Source organism: Phaethon aethereus (genome assembly GCF_964289735.1).
Source record: "Phaethon aethereus genome assembly, chromosome: 3".
In the NCBI taxonomy this organism is placed as follows: Eukaryota; Metazoa; Chordata; class Aves; order Phaethontiformes; family Phaethontidae; genus Phaethon; species Phaethon aethereus.
The window spans coordinates 72,715,139-72,739,172 of NC_138576.1; the positions used below are offsets into that span (position 1 = coordinate 72,715,139).

The following is a 24,034-nucleotide window of genomic DNA, read 5'->3' on the forward strand; positions in this document are numbered from 1 at the left end:
AACATGTGGGAAGGGGACACTTGCCAAGCCTGGTATACTTTCGAACATAATATTTTGGTTTTTGCATGCTTTCTCACAGATTCAGATTTATCTGGGAGATAAAAGGATGAAGGGAAGGCAAGGAGACACTAAGGAACCATTGTCCCCTGCTTGCTTTGCTGGGGAGCATTTGACCTCAGCACACAAGCCTGATCTCTCACACCTTCAAATTGAGACTAAATCCATCCTTATGAGCATTTTTATCTCTTAAACCCTAGCAAACCATTGATTTTTCGGGGACTTCATAATCATAGTAGCCACACAGATGTTTTACAGCAACATGTCTAAGACAAAATTCATGACCTAATGTCTTAACAGAAAAGTTCTTGAAGGAAATTATTTAAAAGCTCTAAGTTCTTGCATTTTTGGCTAGTGCTAAAATACAGTGCTTTCCCATGCCATTTAATTAGCACACTGAGACAATCAGATTTTAACTTGCATAATCATTCTTTTCAGTCATCCACTTATCTCAAAACTTGTTGTCCATATATTAGAGCTGTGACAGTTTCAGTCAAAAAGACAAATGTGAAATCTAAGACTTTATCCTTCATTAAAAAATAGATTGGATTTTTGTGCTTAATTTGAAATGTCACTTTGAAAATGTTTGCATTAGGTCTCACCTCTCCCATAGACATGTGATAGATACCTGTCATTTCAAGTCAGATCCACAGACACAAGGGAGAAAATCACTCAGAAGGTGGTGGTGTCAAGTCAGTTGAGCAAATAGATTTTAACTGTTGATTCAGTACAAGATTCAAAATACAATGTACTTTTTCGAAAATGAGTCCTCGTTGCCTGCATATTGGTGTATTAATTAGTTGAAGATTAATGTAACTGAATCTTAATGCATTGTACCCTTGCGGATACTATATACAGAAATCAACGTAGAAATTTCTGCCAACCAAGTGCAACTGCCATTTTAAATGAGGAGGCTTCCTTTTTAGACAATATGCATTGAACACATGTGACAGGTACGGCCCACATTTTATTTTCCCCTTCTCCAGAGAACAGTGCTTTAAGTGGAGAGTCATTCCCATAATTGACTAAGGGGCTGTGGGGTCACAAAGCCCATTCTATTATAATCATTTGGTGTTTTCCTACCCAGACTAGAAATACAGGGTCTCTTAAGACTGTTAGGGAAATGGCATGTTTGGTGAAAAATACCTCTGCAGTTGTCAATCAAAGTCTGTACAAATTGTAGACCAGCCTTCAGGGAAGGCTGAGTGCTCGAGAGCAATCTCTGCTGCAGTAATGTTTTAGGTATTCACCTGTCCATCCTCTTTTCTCAGGTCCACAAGAGGTGGCTTAGGTTCCTCCCATTCTGAGGCCGGGCCAGCGTGGCGGCGCCCGTCCTTCTTCCTCAGAGTCCTCAGAGCTGCTCTGCCACTTCAGCTCCTCTTGCTGCTTCTGATCGGGCTGGCTTGCCTGGTACCAATGACCGAGGAGGACTACAGCTGTACTATGGCCAACAACTTTGCCCGCTCTTTCCATCCCATGCTAAAATACATGAATGGTCCACCTCCATTATGAAAAGTAGACCTGTGAGACAGTGGGTGACCTTGCTGGTGGAGTGCTAGTGGGAGGGAGGATGGTTTTAAAGGGTGACAGGATTCAGCGTGGCAGCTTTACCTACCTGCTGTAGCCACCACTGTGTCCATATCATTCTCTGCTGGCATTCAGCTAGTAGCGCATCGGTGTATCGGTATCAAACTGCACAATGTATTACCTGAGTAGCATTGTTTCAACACTCGTGTCCTGGGTACTAAGGAGGATGTGATGTATGTGAGGGAAATGTCCTCCTGTCCAGTGTTCTGGATCTTTTAGCCACTTTATATCCAAGTCATCACCCTGTACTATGCATAGCCAAGGACTTGATACTGTAGATCCTTTCCTGTGTGCTGCTCTAAATGAGCCATTAGCCAGTCTTTGTTAAATACCCTCTCAGTATCTACAGTATACAAAATAACCAATGCTAAAGAAATTTTAGAGCATTTGTAACATACAGTTTTAAAAGACCTTGTATGGCAATGTATTATTCCCCGTGGTTTTTGTTTTGGGCATGGTGTTCTAACTTTTGCTTTGGATGCACAAGGTGTAAATCTGAGAAGCACTTTTTTAAGGTTTAAAAAATGGATGTAATAAATAAGATCGTAAAAGGTTTTATGAGGAAAAATGTTGAATGTCAAGTTGAAAAACAAAGAACATATTTATGTATGTACAGTTTGCTAAGCAAGTTCTGTTTGTATTGATTTCTTTGCATTTATTATAGATACCATAAAATATTTTGTCTACGTGCTTTTTAATGACAACTATGGAAACATCTAAGTTTAGAATGAGATATGTATGGTGTAAAAAAATTAGAAGGCATATATATGCTGCACTTCTAAAAAGAATAAAAAAAATGCTGTAACAAATTAACGGTATTAGGTATATGTTTGAATGAGAAGATCTGGAAAACTTGACAAATGGTAAAATACATGGGAAATTATCATGTTAGAAGTTGTGCTTAATATTGAAAACTGTCCGTATTTGGAATTAATGGTTGGTCATTTCACTTTGTTTTTCTCAAGCTGCTTCTTGAAGTTCAGTCTCACCTGTCTCTTGTTTCTGTGCATGTGTGTGTGCTCAGGTATGCACTCATGTGCAACCTTTGGCAACTGAGATTGTACCAGTCCACACTGAAGCAGATATTTTCCTGTGGGTGTACTGGAAACTTCTTAATATTCTCCATAGCATCTTAATACCAAGATAGATGTTTATGCTTTACCAATAGTCTAGTGGAATATGCCCAAAACATAAGCATAAATAGCAGAAAAACAAAACAAATTTAAAACTCATAAATTTTCCAGAAATATTGCAGAAAAGTTGAAATCTGAGCAGTGGCAGACTCTTTGTATATCTTATCAGTTAGAACTCAACCAAAACAGGATTCTTTTTGATTTTGAAAAAATACAGAGCATGGGTCTAAGTTACTGCTCTTTAATAAATTTGGGTTTTTTAAGCCATGACACACAATGTGAATTTTTCCTGTGAGTTAAATGTTTTTACTTAGAATATATTGGCCTATGTAGCAGAAATAAAAAAGCCAGAAGAAAACACAAGCACATTAATTGCTGTTACATAGGATTACTTTTCTGTGATGTCGTCATTTGAGCTGGTATAAGTGTAGGGTGCTCGGAAGTAGAGTACCACAAGCTGAACTCCTGCATTTGGAGGAGCCAAAATAAAGCTTCCTTTCCCAATAAGTGTAACGTCAACATTCTCCTGAAAAGGATTTTGTATGTCAACAAAGTATCTTCAAGTGTCTGAGATCCAGGCTTGGACTGACACAAGTATGTATTCTTTTCAAGGCTTAGTTTCCTTCATTGGTATTCAGAAGTTATGCGAGGCTAAACTAGTATCTATAATCACTGATTCTGAGTAGACAAAGACAAGGAACACACTTTTGGGGTACAAGGATGAGCTGTTACTTGCAACAGGCCTGACAGATTCCATAAAATTGACCCCTCCTCTCTTTTCTGATGTCGTTCTCTTTGGTGACATAATTTAGTCACTGGTAATCAGTGCACCTATGTGAATAACTCGGTAGCTCACTCAGACCTGTTAGTCCAGATCTCGGCATGCTTTAGACATCCTTTCATCAGCCAGTCCCTGGGTTTGGTAGTTAATTTTTTGTTTAAAAATATTTTTGTTTTCTTTTAAAAGAAAACATTGTAAAGAGTAAAAAAAACTAATTTAGTGGGAAACAAGGACCTCAGCCTGACTTTGTCTCCTATTTTCCAGCAGCTATTGGTGATCTCATGGAAGGAGATGTTATCTAAAGGGTAGTAGATAGCCTGTATCAACCAATGGAAGAGCAGTCTGTTGAAGGAACTGGGCAAAAAAGTCACAGGTGAGACCTGTGTTCATTTCTTATAGTACTTAAAAACTGAGGGAGGGGCAGGGAGGTTTAAAAGTAATTAGGAGGGAGAGGGGAGTGCAAGGAAGGGAGTTCAGTTTGAATGATGTCAGATGCAATTAATTAAGTACTGTATCAGAAGTAGACAGGGTAGCACCTGGCATGCTTTGAATTGCAACCTGACATTTGAATTTTGCCAGCTATTTTGCCACTCTGTAGCCCCTACATCCCTTGGTTGTTTGAATGCCTTCCCCACCTAAGGAAGAACAGCCTGTCTTCTGCAGAAGGAAAGCAGAATTTGTACACCTCACTCAAGCTCCTGGTGAGTTTTGGGGAGTAGTCACTAAAATGAAGGGGGGCGGGGAGGTGGTTCCATCTTGTTCGTGATGGTCATGCCCTTTTATTTTCTCTCACTTCTTGAAATGTTCACTCTAGGGAGTGTGAGGAAGTGATGAACTGCCAAAGGAGTGGAGGTTATAGCTGGTTAAATAGGCAGGGGAAAACTGATGTGAAATTATAGGTACTTTTCATAATTAATTCCTTAAATAGAGTTAGGGGGGGAAAAGTGATGATAATTAAAGAAAGTAAAGAATTTGGAAGGTCACATCATCAAGTATCGGTAGCCTTTTCGAATTCAGTGCATTTTGGCTGATGATTACCTGTAGGACACACACACTGTCTCACCTCTGCCTTGCTGATGAACCAGAGGGCGGAGTGTACCTGCTATGCCCTGCTTCCTTTTAGATGTTTCAAAGCAAAGCTGCTTGTGTTCATAGCTTCAAGCTCTGAGCTCTAGCCATAGGCAATACGTTGAATCTATATTTAGCTCTGTTAAATTGAAAAAGAAGTTAGATGTAGAGAACTTTCTTTTGACCCCAAGTGATCTGCTCATACAGAGCAATCCTCCCAGTAAGCAGCAAAGTCTCTACAATACTTTTGAATAAGGCAGTCACAGACAGTGGTGGACACACGTTAGGAAAATGTCATAGGTGGGAAAAATGCCTGTTTGTAAATCCTAAATCTCCCATACCTTCAAGTGTAGGAATGGGAGTCTATAAGCTGATGTCTCAAGGGAATTGCAGGCAGTTTGTCCCGCCAGGTTAGAGGATCCATTGAGTGACACTTCAGACTTACTACTTGTAGGACTTTTGATCTCAACTCTGGACAAAATCAACACCTGACCAGCTATAGTGGCTTGAGCAATAGGTTCCTCCACAAGGAATTTCCTCACCATGAATCAATTCCATTATGACTTCAAATGTAATTTTCCAGAACTGGATCTTGATCCTAAAACCTGGCACAAAGAAGTCAAAACAAAACCAAATGGCCAGGCACTTCACAGGCTCCTGTCAAAGCAAGCTCCATCCCAAGAGCACCAGTGACTTGAAGGTCTAGCTTGAGCTGCAAACCCCAGTGCGACATCAACATATGCATTGATCACCACAGCATGGACCAGGGTAAATGGGGCAACTGTAGAAGGGGAAAAAACCTCACCTGGAAAGCTGTCAAGCATTGCAGCCTGGGCATCTTTCTTATCCTGAGAATGTTAAGCTGCTCTCTCCACTTGCCTCTGTCTCATTGGGATGCTGTCACAGAGGACTTGGGCATGGGCAAACTTTTTAAGGCCACAAGTTAGAGTCCAAGATGCCCTGTTTCTGTGCTAAGCCTGCAACCCGTCATCTGCTCTCTTTCTGAAGCATCTCACCTTCTCAGGCTCTGCAAATGCGAGGGACTAATTCCTGGTAACGTGCCTTGAGCCTTGGCTGCAAGGTATGAGGAGAGGCAGTACAGGAGCTGCAGCTGTGTTGAAGGCACATGTTCAAGCACAGAAAAAGTAGACTCTGCATCTTGGGGAATTCCAGTCATTACTGCATTGTATTTCTCCCCATTTTCTATTGTAGATAGATGCAGTAGCTGCTGTAGTGGTGTAATCACCCCTGCACCTTGATGCATCTTGCAACTCTGAACCCTGCTTACTGGCCTGTAGTCAATTCATAACTAGTGGGTGTTTAAAGGCATAATGGAAACTGGTTGCTCAGTGACGCCAGACTGTGTGGTAATATCAAGGCACTATCTCGTTATGCTTGTAATGATAATAGTGCAAAATAATGGGCGCCATTTACCCTGAGCTTACTGCATCTGTTTATGGAGTTTTATTTGTGGGCTGTGCTTTACAAAAACTGAAGGCAGATTAAAAAGTAATATTTAGAGATGTCTGACGGTGTTAGGAATACAAATGATCTGAAGTTGACAGAAATAGTGTGCCCTTATTCTCCACAGCTGTGAGCATGATGATACCCATTGCCTATCCCCCACCTGTTCTAGCAGCAACAACAGCTTCATTCTGCAACAGATCAATAGTTACTCACCACTGGTTTGCCACCCTTCCAGCTCCACTGCAAGTGCTGGGAACAACCGCAGTCTTGCTTCCTCCTTCCTTAGAACTTTCTCCTACAGCTGGTTATTTAACAAGGACAAAGCTGCTGGGATTGTTTTATGAACGGTCATCCCTGGCCCTCAGAGTCCTGTGCTATTTGTTGTTGAGAAATCTGTTTATAACTGATAGCATCTCTCAACATGCTCATCATCATCATCATGTGCATTTGAGTGCATCTGTGTGCATGTTCAAAGGCATAACAGAAACCGGTTGCTCATAGTCTTCAAAGTACAGATGCTATCAGGGTTTAGCAAATGTAGGAGGATTCTGGGAAATAAGAGCAGAGTCAAGGAGAAGAAATGCAGATTTTTAAGCGAAAGAAGAGCATTGATCTTCTTACTTACTTGCACTTCTGTATTTTATTTGATGTTTAAAGCAATGGATTGTGGAAAAGAGCAGGAAATGCCATAAGTGAGATTTGAGTTTAAGCTGGGCGGTCTGGCTATAAAATTGTTTAACTCTTGCAGCAGTCAGTTGCAGAATGCATCTAAATCAGTGTTTGCCAAAGTTGAGGTGGGGGCAGTTGGAGGGACAGGGTCATTTATCTTTTGACTTTGGGGGAAGAATATGTCATATTCACAGAGTTCCCTACACAAGGGAACCTAGTTTAGGTACTGGCTGGCTGGTTTTTACAACACTGCTGCCAAGGTTAAATGCATGATAGCCAACGGAATTCTACTGATGTTGTGCTATTTGGCCATAATTAGACCTTAGACCTAGAGGGACATAGATGTGAAACCTATATTTGGGAGAAGTTATGCTTGTTTTAATAGTATTAAGAATATTGGAATATTCTAATAATATTCCACAATAAAGAAATAAATAAGAGTGATTTAAAGAGTTAATTTGTCTTCCCAAAAAGCAGTAGATAAAAATCTATGAAATGAGATAAAAGGAAATTAATACCTGCAAGCTTAAACACTGAAGACTTGTCATAGACTAAGGCCTGGTTAAATGATAGAAATCTCAATTATATTAAATGATTGCTCTAAAATCAGACTGGAACTGAAATCTGTGACTTCTATTGTTTGGTGCCACTTAAAATATATCATTCAAAAAATGAACTGGTCAAAGCTGCTTGGTTCAGTAAAAATCTATTGAAAGACCTGAGATGTGGCAAATAGATTTGACCACAACGAGGCTTGAATAAAACAAAGGGGCATTTAATTTTTGCAAGAGGGAGGCGGCTTTAGGATGTTATTGTCCATTTCTTGTTTCAGAGGTGGCCTTGGGGGAGGAGAGGTGAGCCACTGAGCTCTTCGGTGTCAGAGATGATGCAGATGTGGATGTAGTTTGCATAAAGGTTACTCAGGTCAGGCTCTTTGCATTTTCAGGCGTGTTGTAATTGCTGGGAGACAACTGTTACTGATGTTGTGATTGTGGGTTTTTTCATTCCAGTGTTCTTAGAAAGGATGTTTTAAAAAACAGCTCAAAGGAAAGATACCACTTTTTTATGTAAATGTTCACAAGCCTATCCTAGAAGTGGGACATTCATGTCTATAATATTCTCTTTATAAATAATTCAGACATTGTCTGAGAGACTCTCCTGACCATTGAGCTGCAGGTTAAAACACATGGTTGAAATTTTGACTCCTTTGCTAAACTTGAAGCATTGTGCAGCCAGGTGTGCAGAATATGGGGGCAAGGGGAAGAAAAAGTACCAGAAGAAAACATGATGCTGTAGCATTTTGGTTGAGATAGAAAGATACAAAGAAGACGTTTTGGAGCAGAAGTTTCCTTTCCTGTTTTCAGATTTAACATAAGCTAAAAATAATCCTGCCAAGGCAGACTGGAACTCAAACTTTTCTGCTTTCATAGGAATGCCTAAAATTTTAAGCTTTTATGTGCCCTACTGTGACTCTCACTGCAAAGTAGGTAGCAATTTTTGCTTAACTCTACAGTATAACGTGCTTGTTTCACCTTTCCATGGATGACACAGGTTCTCAAGAGGTGAGTGGAAAATAAAAAAGACATCTGACGAGAAGCAAGTCTTTCTGTCTTAGAAAGGAGCACTCATCTTTGTGTGTAGAGGAACTAAATATCTTAACAGTCCCAAGCATGTGTTGCAAAATCTGGCTAAAAAAAAAAAAATCTGAAAGCACAACCTCTCCTCAAATGTACATTTTTCAGCTGTTTAAAATGGTAACATACTGGAGTGGTGTGCAAATGTGTAGGAATTGAAGACAACAGGAGATAAATTTTATATCACCTGTATGCCTGCAGAAATGAAGACATTAGCAGAGTGACACCTAAATACTGCAACACGGAGATCTTAGATGATCATGAGAGCTAGTTAGCCTTGCTCGGGCCGAGATAAGTGCCAGATGTTATTATATTGATGGTCAATTTTCCTGAAGACTTCATGAACATTTTAACACTTGAGCCTCTGTGTCTGCAGGATGCCATGCTGAATGGTAGTAATTGGAGCCTGGCTGGGCATAACAAAAACTATGTACATAGCACCCTTCCAGCATTCTCTCTCTGAGCACGCTGATGAGTGTTATTGTACAGGTTTGGATTTTCCTTTCCTCTTCACTGCCTGGGTGGTGGAGACAGGCAGTGTAATGCAGAGGAAAGAGATGTAAGACTTTTCCAGCCTAAGCTACAGCTGCTTCATGGGGTTTTTAATGTGGCAGTATCTGTATGAAAAAAAAAACCGTCATTTGATTTAGAAGAATAAGCATGGCCCCAAGGCTTTTAAAGAGGGCGGGTGCCCCACTGAACAAGATCACCAAGTTGTAGCCCATGAAGAAACTGTTCTTATTGCATAAAAAGGGAATTGCCTTAATTAACACAGAAGTAAAAGCCGTCAGGTTTGTTCTTTGATGATGCCTTAACTATGTCATACCTTTCTAATTAGTTAAATAGAATAAAATACGCTGGAACAAGAGATGCATCACTTACACGTTAGGAAAGAGAAGAAGCAAGGGTGTGGGTGGAGCGCAATGCATACAGCTATGTGCATGTATACAGGCTCCCTTAAGGGAGTAAGCAGCTGCTCTGCAAGGCATTGTGTATGTAGTGAGGGAAGCCAAGAGTGATGGGCCCAGTAAAGGTGAGCCAGGAGTTTTCACTGCAAGAGCTCTGCAGTGAAATAGAAAGATACGTCCTTGCTGTTTGATTTCTCAAATTACTTCAGCCAACTGCTGTAAGAAATAGGGAAGGAAGCTGGAGTGCCAGCTGGCTTCTGGCTGTAGAAATGTGCCCAGTGCCTGGCTGCAGAGGCCCTTTTCCTGGTGGGTTCCTCCTCTGGGGGTCTGAGCAAGGTGACATCTCATCCACCTTCTCCCATCACCGAAGACACATGATGGGAGGGAATGAAGGAGAGACAGAGTCTTTTCAGTTGTGCCCTGAACTGGCAGGGCAAGAAGCAATTATGGGCACAAACTGAACCACATGAAATGCCATCTGAGCACAGGAAAACATTTTTTAATGTGAAGGTGGTCAAACGCTGGAACGGGTTGCCCAGAGAGGTCGTAGAATCTCCTTTTGTGGCCACTCAAAACTTGATTGGACATGGCCCTGAGCAATGTTCTGTAGGTGACCCAGCTCTGAGCCAGGAATTGGACTAGACGATCTCTAGAGGTGCCTTCCCCTCTCAGCCTTACTGTGACACTGTGTGGTCACATTGTGCTCCGGTAAGAGATGGGCAAAAGACTGCCTAATCTCAGATATTGTGCCATCTTTTGTCCGTTCAAATTGTTAAAAATTTTGCAGATTTAAGTATGCTCAGACTTTATCTGTTCGGTTTTTAATTTAGGAGTGTCAGGTCTCTGATTTTGCAGAGTATTCTGCTGCCTAGCTGCTTTTTTGGATTAAGCCTGTGAGTTCTGCATCATGTAGCAGCTGTCATCTTAAGCCAGTTCTCCATAAACCGTAACAACGTTTGACCTCAGTGCTCATTTGGTCCTGTGGATGAAAAATTGTATAAAGCCATTGAAATGTTGTCAGATTTTGAGTCAGCATTGCAAACGATTTTATTATTTTGAGCACATGTACATGTGCAATTAGTTGATATTACTCTGACCCACCCTTCGTGGCCAAAGTAGCAACTCACAAGTAAGCACTTTGTCATGAAAGCGTATTGCAAAACAGCCATATGATTTGGAACAGTTGCTCAGTTCTACTTGCCACTTACAAATCTCAACAGTCCCAACTTTCTTTTGGGGTCTGAATAGCCTATTTGCATTCATGTTTGACAAGCTGTGGGGCGAGGTTTCACATGGACAAAGTATATTGTCTGTCTTGTCTTAATCATTGAGATGTCAGTTAGAATTAAGGTAATAACCTTACCATTTTTTCCTTATAAGTTATCTACAGTGAAACATTGCATAAAAACCAAAGAGCTTTTATGTGTATATTCATGTAGGAAAAGAGAAGGACCTATGAGCCAAGAGTCACATTCAGAACCAGCACAGCACCGAAAATAGGTGAAAAAAATCAATACAGGGACTATATTCTCTCTATAATATGATAGATATATATACATAAGTACTGAAATACCTACATATGTATATAAATGCTATAGATCAGATTACTGGTTTGATTCTTTGCAAAGACAAATTTTGAGCATATTTTACAGATAGGGTTAAGTTCAAAGTGGTTTTATGTCAATAAAAATATCTTTCATTTCTTTTCATCCCCTTCCTGACAGCTTAGTCAAGACAATTTTTTTCCCTGAGGACTAGCTTTCACTTGGGAAAGAAGTGCTATTTTACTTGATATTAAGTAACTCAAGGTAAGTGGCAGTCAACTACAGAAAGCTAAATTCACACAATTTGTCTCTTCCACCATAATCTGTTTCACAAGCCAAAATAAGGAACGTAAAGCATATAAAATACTAAGCACATTAAAGCATATGAAGTACCAAGTACTTAGGTGACTTCCCTGGTGTCATTAGCAATATTAGAGACTAGACATAACACATTGTTGGCTCTAGAGATGGCCACTCCCTGATACTTTTTGGGAAAGCTGAAACTAATTAAGAAACAGTTTTCACTTAGATGCACAGAAACAGATGCATTCTGTTTCTGTAAAAAATAATGTACCATTTCACTGGCTACTGTAAAACAGTAAGCAGAGAAGCATATTTTTAAAACTATACCAAAGATAACTAATGAAACAAAGTGCTCTGGTTAATTCTTTATTTTCAACATCAAATACATTGATAAAAATCCTGCACCAATCAGGTAGCCTATCAGATTTTTGTTTAGACTTTTTTAGAACTTTTTTAGGTGTAAAACAAAGTAAAATAAACCTCACCAAAACAAAGACATCAATAATTTTATATGCATCAGTGAAAGAACAGAATACTTCAACAAATACATTATGGCAGCTGAGCCTATACCAAAGAAAGGACTTTCCATTGACAGACTATATAGTGCACACAAAGCTTTATAGTTTATACAATAAGGTGATACATAAAGTGGCTTGTTAATGCGAGTCTCAAGACCAGCAGCCCATCCCTTCATTTTCTGATGGGCACTTTCTGAAGAAACAGACTTATAATTACAGGCACACAGGAGTATAGAGCATACTAATCTGCAAGATGGCAGCATATACATTTTTTCCAAATTTGTTTGTTTGTTTGCCTAGGCACGTTTGAATGCAAACGATTTTTTTTTTTTAGGGTTTTTTTTTTAATACAGTGCAAAACCAAATACCCTTATGGGCACCAATCACTTTGAAAACAACTTACAAGGTATAAGGCTATCTACATTTGAAAGATGAAAGGGAATTGTGAGTAGAAAGGGTAGGGCATTAATATTAGGGAAATATTAATTTAAAATTCTCAGATCAATTTGAGTTTATGCTATAGTTGCAGGTGACAGCAAAGACTGTTTTATATTATGATACTGTCATTAACATGACCCTTCTTGTACATGTGTTGAGTTTCTATCTGTAAAGCTGTATTTTGATTGTAGATAGCATTGAAAATAACCATCTCTTTATTCAGAATAGGAAACGCACTTCGCATCAGTTCAGCTGAGAATACCTTATATACAAAATCCCATTAGCTTGGGGCTGGGTTGCATTCTAATTTTAAAGCAGGATATTATATACATGAGACGCTTGCTGTGTTCCTACCAAAGCCTGTGATAAGAATAAGGCCCTAGTGAGGCAGAATTTTTACCCTGCTGGTAGTTTGTTTCATTTTAAACATTTGGCAGAACTCTTAAGGAAGTTGGTGTCAGCTGGAATGGATGGAGGCTCCAATACAAACCCTGGCTTGGATGAAGGGGGTGGTTTGGGTTTTCTTTTCTTTTTTTTTTCAATTTAAAGGCCAGTGACCTGCTGGCAGTCCTTCCAATTTCCTTGGGAACTCAGTACAGAAGGAGAAAAAGAGATGCCACTGTAACGTAATAGTAAATTTACCACAAACACATACCAAGAAACTCTCATTTATTTATTTTACCCCAGTACAAATCACACTGCCCCAACTGGGAGTTTTACCTGAGACAATGTCTGCAACATCGAGACATGGCTTGAACTACTACAAACCAGAGGAGCTTTAACAAATAGTTGGAAACTCAGACACCACTAAATGCTACACATCACCCTATCTATCTCCTCTCCTGCCTCCCAAGCTTTTTGTAATAATTCAGTAACAACAATATTCTCAAGCAAAGCATGTTCAACTGGTCTATTTCGGTTTGGCTTGTGCTGGTATTACATTGCCTATGTTTCTAGGGGTTTTTTTGTTTTTTTGATGGTTTCTTTTTTAAAAAAATCCATGTATAAACATTATAAAATAATTCTTTTATTAGCTGTCCAGAGACATCACTATGAATGTTTTGGTAAAAGCATAATTAGCTGCCTTGAATGGTTTTCTTTCTTTTTTTTTTTTTTTTTTTTACCTGCTATATATTCTTATTTACCATCCAGCACCAGGTATTCAGGTAGTACTGGTTTGTCAGCTGCAAATATAAAGTATATATGTATATATATATATACACACACACATAAAATAGCATCCTGTGAAATAACAATTACCAAATATCAGGCACAATTGTTTGCATACATGAGAGCATAATTCAGAATTACATATGAAAAAAGTTGCCATTTTTGTATCATAGACTTTGTTTAATCAATTGAATAGCTACATTCAGCTGTCTGATATGTGGGCAATAGTCTTTATAAATAACTATGGTAAGGTTACTATATTCATTAAGGTGCTGCTTCAATTAAAATCTCATGAGCAAGTTAATGACACAGATCCTGAAACTGCCCCAAGGTAAATGAGTGTATTACTGGGAATCACTGTTTGTCTTTCTTGGTTGCCCTTCACTGTTGTCACCACAAACATGGGAGGACTGGTTGAACCTAAATTACTTCCTTGCAAGGGCTGAGCATAGGAAAGCATTCATAATTGAGATTGTGAGCTGACTGATTATTCCTTATGTTCCAAAACACATGATGATACTTGCTGCATGCCACATCAAATCACACTTATGCTGCTTCACCGGGAAAATCTGTAGAGTGTAGTGGTACTTGCCCTATGAAAGTATCATCAGAATCTGACCCCTGTTGTGAATTGCTGTGAACTACTTTTTTCTCCTCTATGCCAAATTTACACTTGAATTGATGTGATGAACTGTTCTGGGATGTAGGAAGGGAGGCATTCATTTAAACAATTTGCCTCGCAGCTTATGAGCTTGATCTGTGTGTTCTGTCGTAGAGAATATCAAGTTGCACGTACAGTATTTAAAAAGCAGCTCTAACGCACACTGGGCTACAAGAGAATGATGATGGTGTAAGCACGCAAGTGCAACTGCATGGGTTCCTGTGCTCCATTCAGATCTTAGCTTGCACTCATTCCAGGGCATTCATGATTTTTCTAACACATTTGAAAACCAACTACTAAACAAAACAAAATGTGCATTTTCTTTCAAGGCATTTAGGAGCCCTCCAAAAGTCCTTAGGTACCAAATTTGCACACACACACGTGCACACACACACACACTCTTACTGAATACACAAAAAGACAAATCCTTCAGCACATTCAGAAAAAAATGACACTATAATATGCATCAATAAAAGGCCTATTAACTTACAGTGACTGCTTTACATGTTTAGGCTTGCACAGTTTTCGAGGAATCTTTTCAAATGTAGGTAGCATCTAGCTTTAGACTTTTAAACTGCGCATATCCCCAGATATGTACATGAAACTGTTACAGACACCATTATGTACATTCACTAAAGAATCGATCCCTTGACTTGGAGCGCAAACTCGTCCTATGCCTTGCTGCCTTACAATTGCTATGTAACTCAAATCTCACTGCACACAGATGCTGCTTGTGTAACAGGGAGCGTAATTAGACATAGGCACTCCTCTGTGGCATTAGTTGAACTATTTCCTATATTGAGTTACTACAGGATATTCCAATCAGCACAATCTAATGAAAGGTTTCAACTATAGCAGTAAAAGAAGCATCCCTGAACTTTTCTCTAGCACTGTGGCCAGTTGCTGTGGAGCAGCCTGCACATGTGCTGTGAAACATCCGTACTGGCAGGGTGGTCGCTTCCAACCAGCTATTGGAATAGTCCCTGGTCTGTGCTATCTCCCAAGCTGCACCTGTAAACCAGAAGTGCAGATAGCACAGGCAAAGTTTATCATTAGGCAAGTAAGATATCCCTGGTATATGTAATAATCGCATTCCAGTACCCAGCAACGTTCCCTGACACATTTAATTTTCTAGCATAGAGGCAGTCAAGCAGCAGCACCGACTCCTACTTTGAATATCACATAGTATGAATTTCTTCAGTCTCTGTCCTTCATGTCTTGCTGAAACTGTTGATGTCAGTGGACCTTTTGTATATTTACAGTTGGTCTGAAGAATCTGGCTAATCCTTATGAGAAACAGTTACACACGTGTATGGAGAAAGCCAGATTTATCTTCCTGGACATGCAGTCCCAGAGTCTTGACCACATCTGAGGCTCATTGCCCAGTTCTAGTGTCACAAGTGAGCTGGCTCTTAACAGTGATTTCTGAGCATGCCCCAGCGAGAGCCAAAGAAAGCCAAGGCAACACAAAGCCTACTGCTCTGGCTGTGATGCCAGCCCTCCCATACATGGCTAGGCCACACTCTTGAGTGGGATGGGACCATCCCACCCTGCTGTGCCAGTCTTCACTGGCATCCTCACCCCTTGGTTTGTAGCACAACAAAGCAATGGACAGGCTTTTATAAAGTAGTGCTGGATCATGTATATGTGTGAAGACTTTTTTTAAGACACAATGATTTTTGTCACCACCTGGTCTGATTTAAGAGTAATTATCTATGTTATCATTGTTTGCCATGTTGCCCTTGATTTACACACTACCAAGCAACAGAAAAATTTAGCTTTGTAGGATCAGACAAGATAGAATGCACACAATGCAATTCAGCTGGAGGGTATGGTAAGGGGACCTAAAAGTTTGGTCAGTATGATCTTGAGAGAGAGTTGTTTGCTGATGTAAGCCAGCAAGGTAAAACAGTATTATTCTCAGACAGGGGTTCCTTTCTACTGTAGGAAGGAGAGAGGCCGGATCTACCTAAACTACCAAGGCAGTCATTAGCAGTGCAATTTCATTATGGAATACTAACACGCCAATCAACTTTCCATTTACCCCGCCCCCAAAAAGTCATCCCGAATCTCTACCAAACTGCTTCAAAGTTTCAAGCAACTAAAGGATTAAGCGAGCTCAGAATTTGCGGTGGATATCAACAAAGGCTACAACTCATGAAGATACTAATAAGCATGGGTGGTATGGCCTATTAATTTATAGTAAAATGAATGTTCCGTTCAGATTAGGACTTACCCAGCTTACATTGAAAATTAAATAAAAACATTGCAAATTTTAAATCAAGTTAGCCTGACAATCCTTGCTGGCTGTCCATAGCAATGAAATGTCTTCTGTTCAAGATAAGCAATCAATTTAGGCGAGCGCTTGACAAACACTCAAATGGAAAATGCAAGTGACTGTTGTCATTGGAGTGTTTACATAGGTGACACTATAGACGAAATGAAGCAGGAGCTAGGTAGTACGCTGCTGGGTTTCTCATTCCATTATACTTGCTGACTTCTGTTTATATCGTATTCTGCATATTCTCCTCTTCTTTGCTGTTTATATAAAAAGACTGCAAGGAATGAGATGAAGCTGATGCAGTCGTCAGCTGGCTCCGGTTCTCCTCTTCCATCGGTGCAGCACTCCTGGCTGCCGGGGCATGCAGTCGATGAGCGTCCAGCATCTCCAGCAAGAGATCATAGAGTGGAACTACGTTTTTACACTTCATGTTGTACAGGTGCTCCATTCCTTTGTTGCTGTGGGTTGTAATGAAACAATAGTTACTTTCCAAATACGCAATGGGGAAAAAAAAATCCATCAGCAGCTAATAATATTTGTTAGGTTCATATAAATTCCACATTGTACAAAACAACTAACTTAGTGCCATTGCTTTATGCTCCTGCTACGGTTAGCAGAAGAAGGCAACTTCAAAGAACATTTCAGACTGCCCATGAGCAAGTTGCCTTCCAAAGATGGCTATTTTGCTCTCCTTCACCTGAAAGGTAGCCTAGAGCACATGGACTAATCCAGGCACTGTGACTAAGTGGATGGGATGAATCTTGGCTTTCCCATAATAAAACTTAAAATACCAGATTTTTTCTCTAGAAAATAACATCAGACAATTTGTTAGCAAATGGTCACTTGTAATAGTATCCATTCACAAAACTTGGATACAATAATTAACTTCAGTGTGCATCTGGAACTTCCTTAATTGTACAAATTCTTCTTAAGGGAAAGAAAAAAAAAAGATGATTAACATGAAGACAAAGAAACCCCACAGAAAGACACAAGTAAAAAAGCCACATGCACACACACCCTGACTTTTTCCTGAAGACTTGTATATAATCCCAGGAGGTAAAATCTGCATTTTTCAGTTTTAGTAGCTATGATATTGTGCTTACTCTAATTTTCATTTTATTAACTGAAATAACACAAATCAAAATCTGTGTAACAATATTTCTTGTCCTTTCATAAAAATAAAATCTATACTGTATCTTTGTATAGACTTTTCATGTTGTTGAGACTCCAGCCACTGAGCAGCTACCTTAGAAGGTAATTATGTTTGGGAGAATCATTGATGCGACTACTAACTGAGGGCCTCAGACACCTCTAATTAGCAAAGGGTACAGTCTTCTAGATTGGGATTCAGTAGATCTGCATTTATCCTCACCCATGTAATACACATAATGATAATAATCTCTTTTCTAAAGTGATTTGCAATCAAGCCACTTGTGAAAAGTGGCTAGATAAAAATGATAGTTTTATTAAATCTTATCTTATAGGAGACTAAAGTTTACAGAACTAGGCTACTGCTACATTACTATTCTGCTCAGTACTTTTCAAACAGAATACGGGATGCACACAACATTTACAGTAGATACCGCTTACGGCACTATCAAAACAAGAACCAAAGGAAAACTAGAAGAAACAAATGGGGAAAACATTTACTTCTTTCACACCATAATCCAACGTACTGTTTTGCACACGTTCCATACATCTTTATGGAAAGTAGACTTTTTTTTTTTTTTTAATGGCTCTTACACACAGTTTGCACTCCCAGCTGTGAAGGAAAAGTGTGTGTATGCCTTGTGAAGCCTCCCTTGCGTGGGACCAGTGTAGGAGGGCTGACCCCATGCTTGCTCTCACCTCATGTGTCTGATGTGAGAGAGGATGAGGAGGAGCTGAGCCAATCGTCTGTGTTGCTGCTGCAGAGAAAGACCCGACTTAGCCATTAAGTGTATCAGAGTGTCTGTGATTTTGTCCAGAACACGGTGAATATAGTCTCTCTCTTCCAGAGATTTCAAGGTGCTGGAAAGAAAAGTGTACACACCTGGAGTAGGAAGGAGAAAGAAAACAAACCACAGACAAAAATTACTTTGATAGAGTCAGACTTGCCCAAGGTACGCCTCGTGGCTGGCCTCTTTGGCTGTGTTAAACCGTGGGAGGTGACTGTGCAAACCCTCCTGCTTGCCAGCCAGGTCACTGGTCTGAATAACCCTGGAGCTTGGATTTGGTCACTGTGGGCAAAGCAGGAGGAAGACAGTGCCTGTTCGCTTCCCGGGTCCATCCAAGGTCTGGGCCAGGTGGCAGGGGACACCTACAGCCTGCAGCTAGACCTAACCATGGGCTGCAGTCTTCTCTCGGTCATTCAGCTCCAAAACCTTGAGGAGATGTTCCTGCCACTTGAAAGCTCTGCAGTACTTACTGACCAGCCCAGGCCTTGGGCAGGTTTTGCCATTTTCTCTGCTGTTTGTTTGATTTCCGGCAATTTACTAGTCGATCTAGAACTGAATAATATGTTACCACAAAACATGTAAACAAAACCAGGGTTTGTTTACACACACTCACTTCAACAAAACCCTCCCAACCAAGCGAGAGCCTTGAAAGGCGTGCTCCTTCACCTGCAAACCGGAGTCTCCTTTAAAAACCACGTCCAAAGTAACCTGTGTAAATTTATCCACCTTACACTGCTTACTGCTGAAAGCAAAGCAGCCTGAAGGTTTGGATCAGGAGGAAATGTTTCCAGAGATCAAAATACCTTCAAACTCCCCCGCAACAGCCCCTCTACATGCCCTATAAACCACTCTAACCCAGGCATAAGAGCTTTTGCCAGTAGCAATTCTTGGGTGTGTGAAGCACATCACCTTTCTACACGGGAAATTCTGAACTGTTCTGCACTTTTTTATCCTGAATTTGTTCAGGACAACAGCACACAGCCAATGTGAATCAGGTTGCAACAGCACTGTTGCTGCCAAAAGGCAGCTGTTGTATTCGGCACCAGTTTTTTAATCTTCAGATTGAGCCAGTAACTCTAAGCAGGTCATATTACTCTAATCCAGTCCTGAGGCAGCAAAAACTTAAGACACATGTATGCTAACACAATCAAACTGGCTTGACCATAGTGCGTTCATTGCCCTCCGTCTACAATGTACATGACAAATCCTGTGCTTTAGCCCTTCTGCATCATCTTACAGAGCCAAGAAGAAATCTGGATTTTGTCCTTGGAAAAATTTGGGTTCTGGAATTACTTCTCATTTTGCTTTACTTTAAAGCGTCATATATAGCACAGTATGCAATGCAGTTGGTGATATTAAGAAAAAAAGACGCACACACACACAGACATACATACTGTAGCTTGTTTGTAGCCTGGGGTCTATACTATCAGATTTAAAGATAAGAATATTTTACTGTTTATCTGAGCAGTCAGGGAAATTGAGATTTTTTTACCATCTTCTTGACATACCTCACCTCCTCACATCATCTTGGTACTTCAAGGACCTGACACCTAGAACTACTGTAACCTGCAAGTAGATTTTATGACTTTGGGTCTTCAGTACTAAAAATAAATATAAATTTGTGTTTGTAAATATCAGTGTGTCTCTGAGAGAAAGAGTGAGTGAGAGAAACTGCTTTAAAAACCAAAACAATAACTCAAACACAGCACAACTTCTGAAAACCATTAGTCAGAGCTCTTAATTTTAGTAATTAATATTGCTTTGAATTTGATATAGATAGATAGTACAATGGCCTCTTTTCTCACAAAGCTTTTTTCTAAATTTTTTTACTGAAATTAGTTTACCAAAGAGAAACCGCTGCTGGGGCTTTTCTCAGCTGAATGATACACATGCCTACTGACAATACCAGGCTTTATAGCTTGGCAGGTACGTGTAAGGGGCAAGATTCTTAAATATTACTGACAAAACACAGTCCATTAGTAGGAACCATTAGTCTCATAAACCCATGGTGTCTCCGGAGCAGCTCACTTCAGCCAGAGGATGCTATGGTGCCCTTGTAGCAATACTTCTTAGTTTCATAGCTTTGGAACCAGCAAAAGAAAAAAAATCTGTTGGTAGGAACTGTTTCTTACCTAGGTCTAGCCCAGAAGCTATTAAAAAGTATAAATCAAAAAAAGCACTCCCCCAAAAATGTAGAGAGTTCAGGCAATTGCTAGTCAATAATTGCCAAGAAAAATTACATTTGGTTTTCCTTTCTGCCCCTCCAGTGACTGCTCCTGCGCCAGACCAATGACCAGAAATTTCCCCAAAGTAAATGACAGCTATCCATCACATACATACGTACAGAAGCAGAGTTTTGGAACAAGAGTGACGAAAATTGTCTTGGCAAAGTGAAATTTAACAGTCCCAAAGGTCTTTCTGAGCTCTGAAGCTGAAAGCAAGCCTGAATTGAATAGCTACCAGGTTGTTTTCCAGCTTTTTCTGTAGGTCAGTATTGTAAAACATAATAGGAGCAAGAACAGAGAAAGCACCACCCTGCAAACAAATAAAATAAAAAGTCTACCAGTCTGTGCCCAAAACACAAAGCCATGCAGCGAACAGGGTCCCTCGGGCACTGCAGTGCTACCATCTGTGTACCACTGTTAGCATATGGTGATATAATGTCTCACTATATATAGTGCAAATAATATTTCCATATTACGGTAGGGGAGAACACCCTGTACATCTTTTCTGTCACAATAAACCCCAGTTTAAACATCTTTATATTTAGAGTTCAGGGTCACAGAACAATACCCAGGGCTCTTCTGCCCCTTCCACCGAGCCCCATTACTCTGTATCTGTAGCAAGCCAGGCTGAGCTATGAACAAATTCAGCTCTGTACCAGGGTAATCATGATCACTCATGTAGTCATCCAGCCCCAAAATGAAGAAATAAATGAAATGCATAATTTTACAGGAGCTGGAAAAAACAGGAGAAAGAATAACAAACAGTCACATGCGATGATGTGTCAGGAGGGCTACAGGATGCATAAAATCAGGTAAATCTTTCCATCTCTATGGACTAATCAGTTATCTAATTAGGTAAATCAGCTGCTAAGGCCGGTGTGACCTACATCTTAGTCTCAAAAATGAAGCCTGTTCCTTTGCCACATAATACCACTCCTCTTTTCATATACACTCAAAAGTAAAACATTTGCCATCATGTTGCCCTTTCATGTTTCTAATATTTATTTTCCAGTGTTAAGAAACGGCGCTTTATTATTGAGATGAATGTGCTGCTTTGAAAATACAATTTTGCCTTTTAGTTGAAAGATTTATTGCCGCAGCATTAGAGGGGTACCTTCTGGTTTGTTATTTAGCTGGAGACAATGTTGTCCTTGTTGTTACAGACATGCTGTTGCCTTGATATCTCAGGAAATATTTGGAAGAAGCATAAATGTATATTTTGCTTTATAAATAGAACCTTCCATCTTTTCCACATGCACTGAGTGAAATTAAAAAAAATTTGCTTGCATTTTGCCCAAGACACATGGAAAAGGAGTGTAACATCCTTGAAAGATGCTGCAAAAAAAAGAGAAAATAAATGTCCAACAAAAGCAGTAAACAGCACTACTTCATGTGAAGAGACTAACAGATGTCCAAGGTTTTAATAAAGAAATGTTTGTGTACACTCAGTGAATCCACACAAAGCTGTGGAAAGCAAATACAGACTGCTTTTAAATATGAAATGCACCATAACTAGTCCAATTTGTTCAAGTAGTCCACTTCCTTAAATCATTTTGAGATCAACTGGTTTAATCATATGCATATATAATATAACAGATAGCATAAGGGCCAAAAATTCATTCTGTGTTTATCGGCTGTTCCTTTAGTAGAAGATTTGTGTATATTTACATGTGCAATCAGAGAAAAAAATCAAGTTAAGGGAGGCTTGGAGGTCATCTAGTTCAACCTCCTGCTCAAATAGCGGTAACTTCAGGGTCAGGTCAAGCTGCCCAGAGCTTTGTCCAGCTGAGTTTAGAGTATCTCCAAGGGTGGAGATGCTACCACCTTTCTGGCCAACCTGTTCCAGTGCTTAACCTCTCACCGGGAAGATATTTTATTCTGTTGATCTCATCAGGATCTCCCTTGCTGTGGTTTGTCACCATTGCAGCTTGTCCTTTCCTCTTGCACCTCCGAGAAGAGTCTGGCCCTGGCTTCTCCATAACCTGTTCCTCAGCTGTCTGAGCACTGTGGTTAGACCTCCCCTAAGCCCTCCCTTTTCCAGCATGGACAAACGCAGCGCTCTCAGTTTCTCCTCATACGTCATGTACACTCTGTGCTTCAAAGCACATAATATTTCACGTGTGTCCAACACTTTACCTAAGGAGGCTGGCTATATTCTGGGAAGAATACAGCATCTCCAGAAGACATGTTAGAGTATCTATGCCAAACAACACTTACACAACTGTTACACATACCCCAAATTATGCTACTCATCTCTGTAAAGCGGTTTAGCCTCCTCATTTGGCCATCTAAAGGATCTGACAGTCAGAAACTAGTGTCCACATTCCCACAACTTAGTAGATAACCTCTCAGACAGTTATAAAATTAGTTGGCTATAGGAATGCAAAAACTGAAGTGTAAAATTAATTACCTTTATGCATAAAGGCAATTACAAGCAATACAGACATACATTGTGTGGCCATGCGTACGTACACATTCAGTTCACAGCGTACTCAGGTGTACTGCAACAAGTGCAGTATGCAAGCCAGAGCAACACACGATGTTGTGCATAACAATGGTACAGATTGCTTTCATCATGAACCTGTAACAGCTCAACCTGAACCATGCCCTCTGATCTATCACTGTCAAGACTCTTGTAAAAATACCAGACGTCTGAGTAGTTATAAACTTTCATTTAATGTAAAAAACAACCCCACACCCAAAATCAGATCACTCATCAGATCATCAGATCAACTCTGACCTTCCACCACACAGATCCCCACTGATTTGAAGCTGCTGAATATGAACCTTGAAGGAATGAAGATCTAATATCTCCTAGCCTGACTCAATGGTCCAATGTCTCTTATGTGCAGAAGGAAGTTCACCTCTGATTATCACTGACTTCACTTGCTTTTTTTTTTTTTTTTTACAATTTTTCCTTAGGGGAATCTTGAAACAAAAAAAAACCCTTAACAAAGTGAGATGTGCTGGTGATGTCTGGCAGGGCTTTGTCTAAATAACAAATTTAGTTTTCTGGATCAATATTAAATACAGTAGTGGGACAAAAACTCTCAACAGCGTGGCTTGAAGTCTTCATTCAAGACATGAACATCTAACGTGTTGTATTCAAACTTCCAATTCTATTACAGATGTACTCTTCACTGGGTACAAAACTGGCTGGATGGCCGGGCCCAAAGAGTTGTGGTGAATGGAACCAAATCCAGTTGGCGGCCGGTCACAAACGATACTCCCCAGGGCTCAGTACTGGGGCCAGTCCTGTTTAATACCTCTATCAACAATCTGGACGAGGGGATTGCGTGCACCCTCAGTTTGCAGACAACATCAAGTTGGGTGGGAGTGTTGATCTGCTGGAGGGTAGGAGGGCTCTGCAGAGGGATCTGGACAGGCTGGATCAATGGGCCAAGGCCAACTGTACGAGGTTCAACAAGGTTAAGTGCCAGGTGCCGCACTTGGGTCACAACTACCCCTTGCAATGTTACAGGCTTGGGGAAGAGTGGCTGGAGAGGTGCCCAGTGGAAAGGGACCTGGGGGTGTTGGTCTACAGCTGCCTGAATATGAGCCAGGAGGGTGCTCAGGTGGCCAAGAAGACCAGCAGCATTCTGGCTTATATCAGAAATAGTGCAGCCAGCAGGAGTAGGGAAGTGACCGTGCCC

General features: G+C 40.3%; 2 protein-coding genes across 2 annotated transcripts in view; one reads left to right on the top strand and one right to left on the bottom strand.

Moving 5' to 3' along the window:
• Nucleotides 1–1,569, top strand: part of LOC309403893 (nesprin-1-like) — a gene marked incomplete at both ends in the record, with an annotated part of 34,828 nt that extends 33,259 nt beyond the window's left edge. The window contains one exon of the mRNA XM_081998181.1: nucleotides 1,329–1,569. Within this exon, the coding sequence (XP_081854307.1) occupies nucleotides 1,329–1,569 (241 nt within the window). The remainder of the gene's footprint in view (nucleotides 1–1,328) is intronic.
• A 14,873-nt stretch (nucleotides 1,570–16,442) lies between these two features.
• The window catches only part of ESR1 (estrogen receptor 1), a gene marked incomplete at its 3' end in the record, with an annotated part of 118,537 nt that continues 110,945 nt past the window's right edge, over nucleotides 16,443–24,034 (bottom strand). Inside the window, exons 7-8 of the mRNA XM_081997784.1 lie at nucleotides 18,068–18,251; nucleotides 16,443–16,677 (exon numbers count right to left, since the gene is read on the bottom strand). Of these exons, the coding sequence (XP_081853910.1) occupies nucleotides 16,443–16,677; nucleotides 18,068–18,251 (419 nt within the window). The remainder of the gene's footprint in view (nucleotides 16,678–18,067; nucleotides 18,252–24,034) is intronic.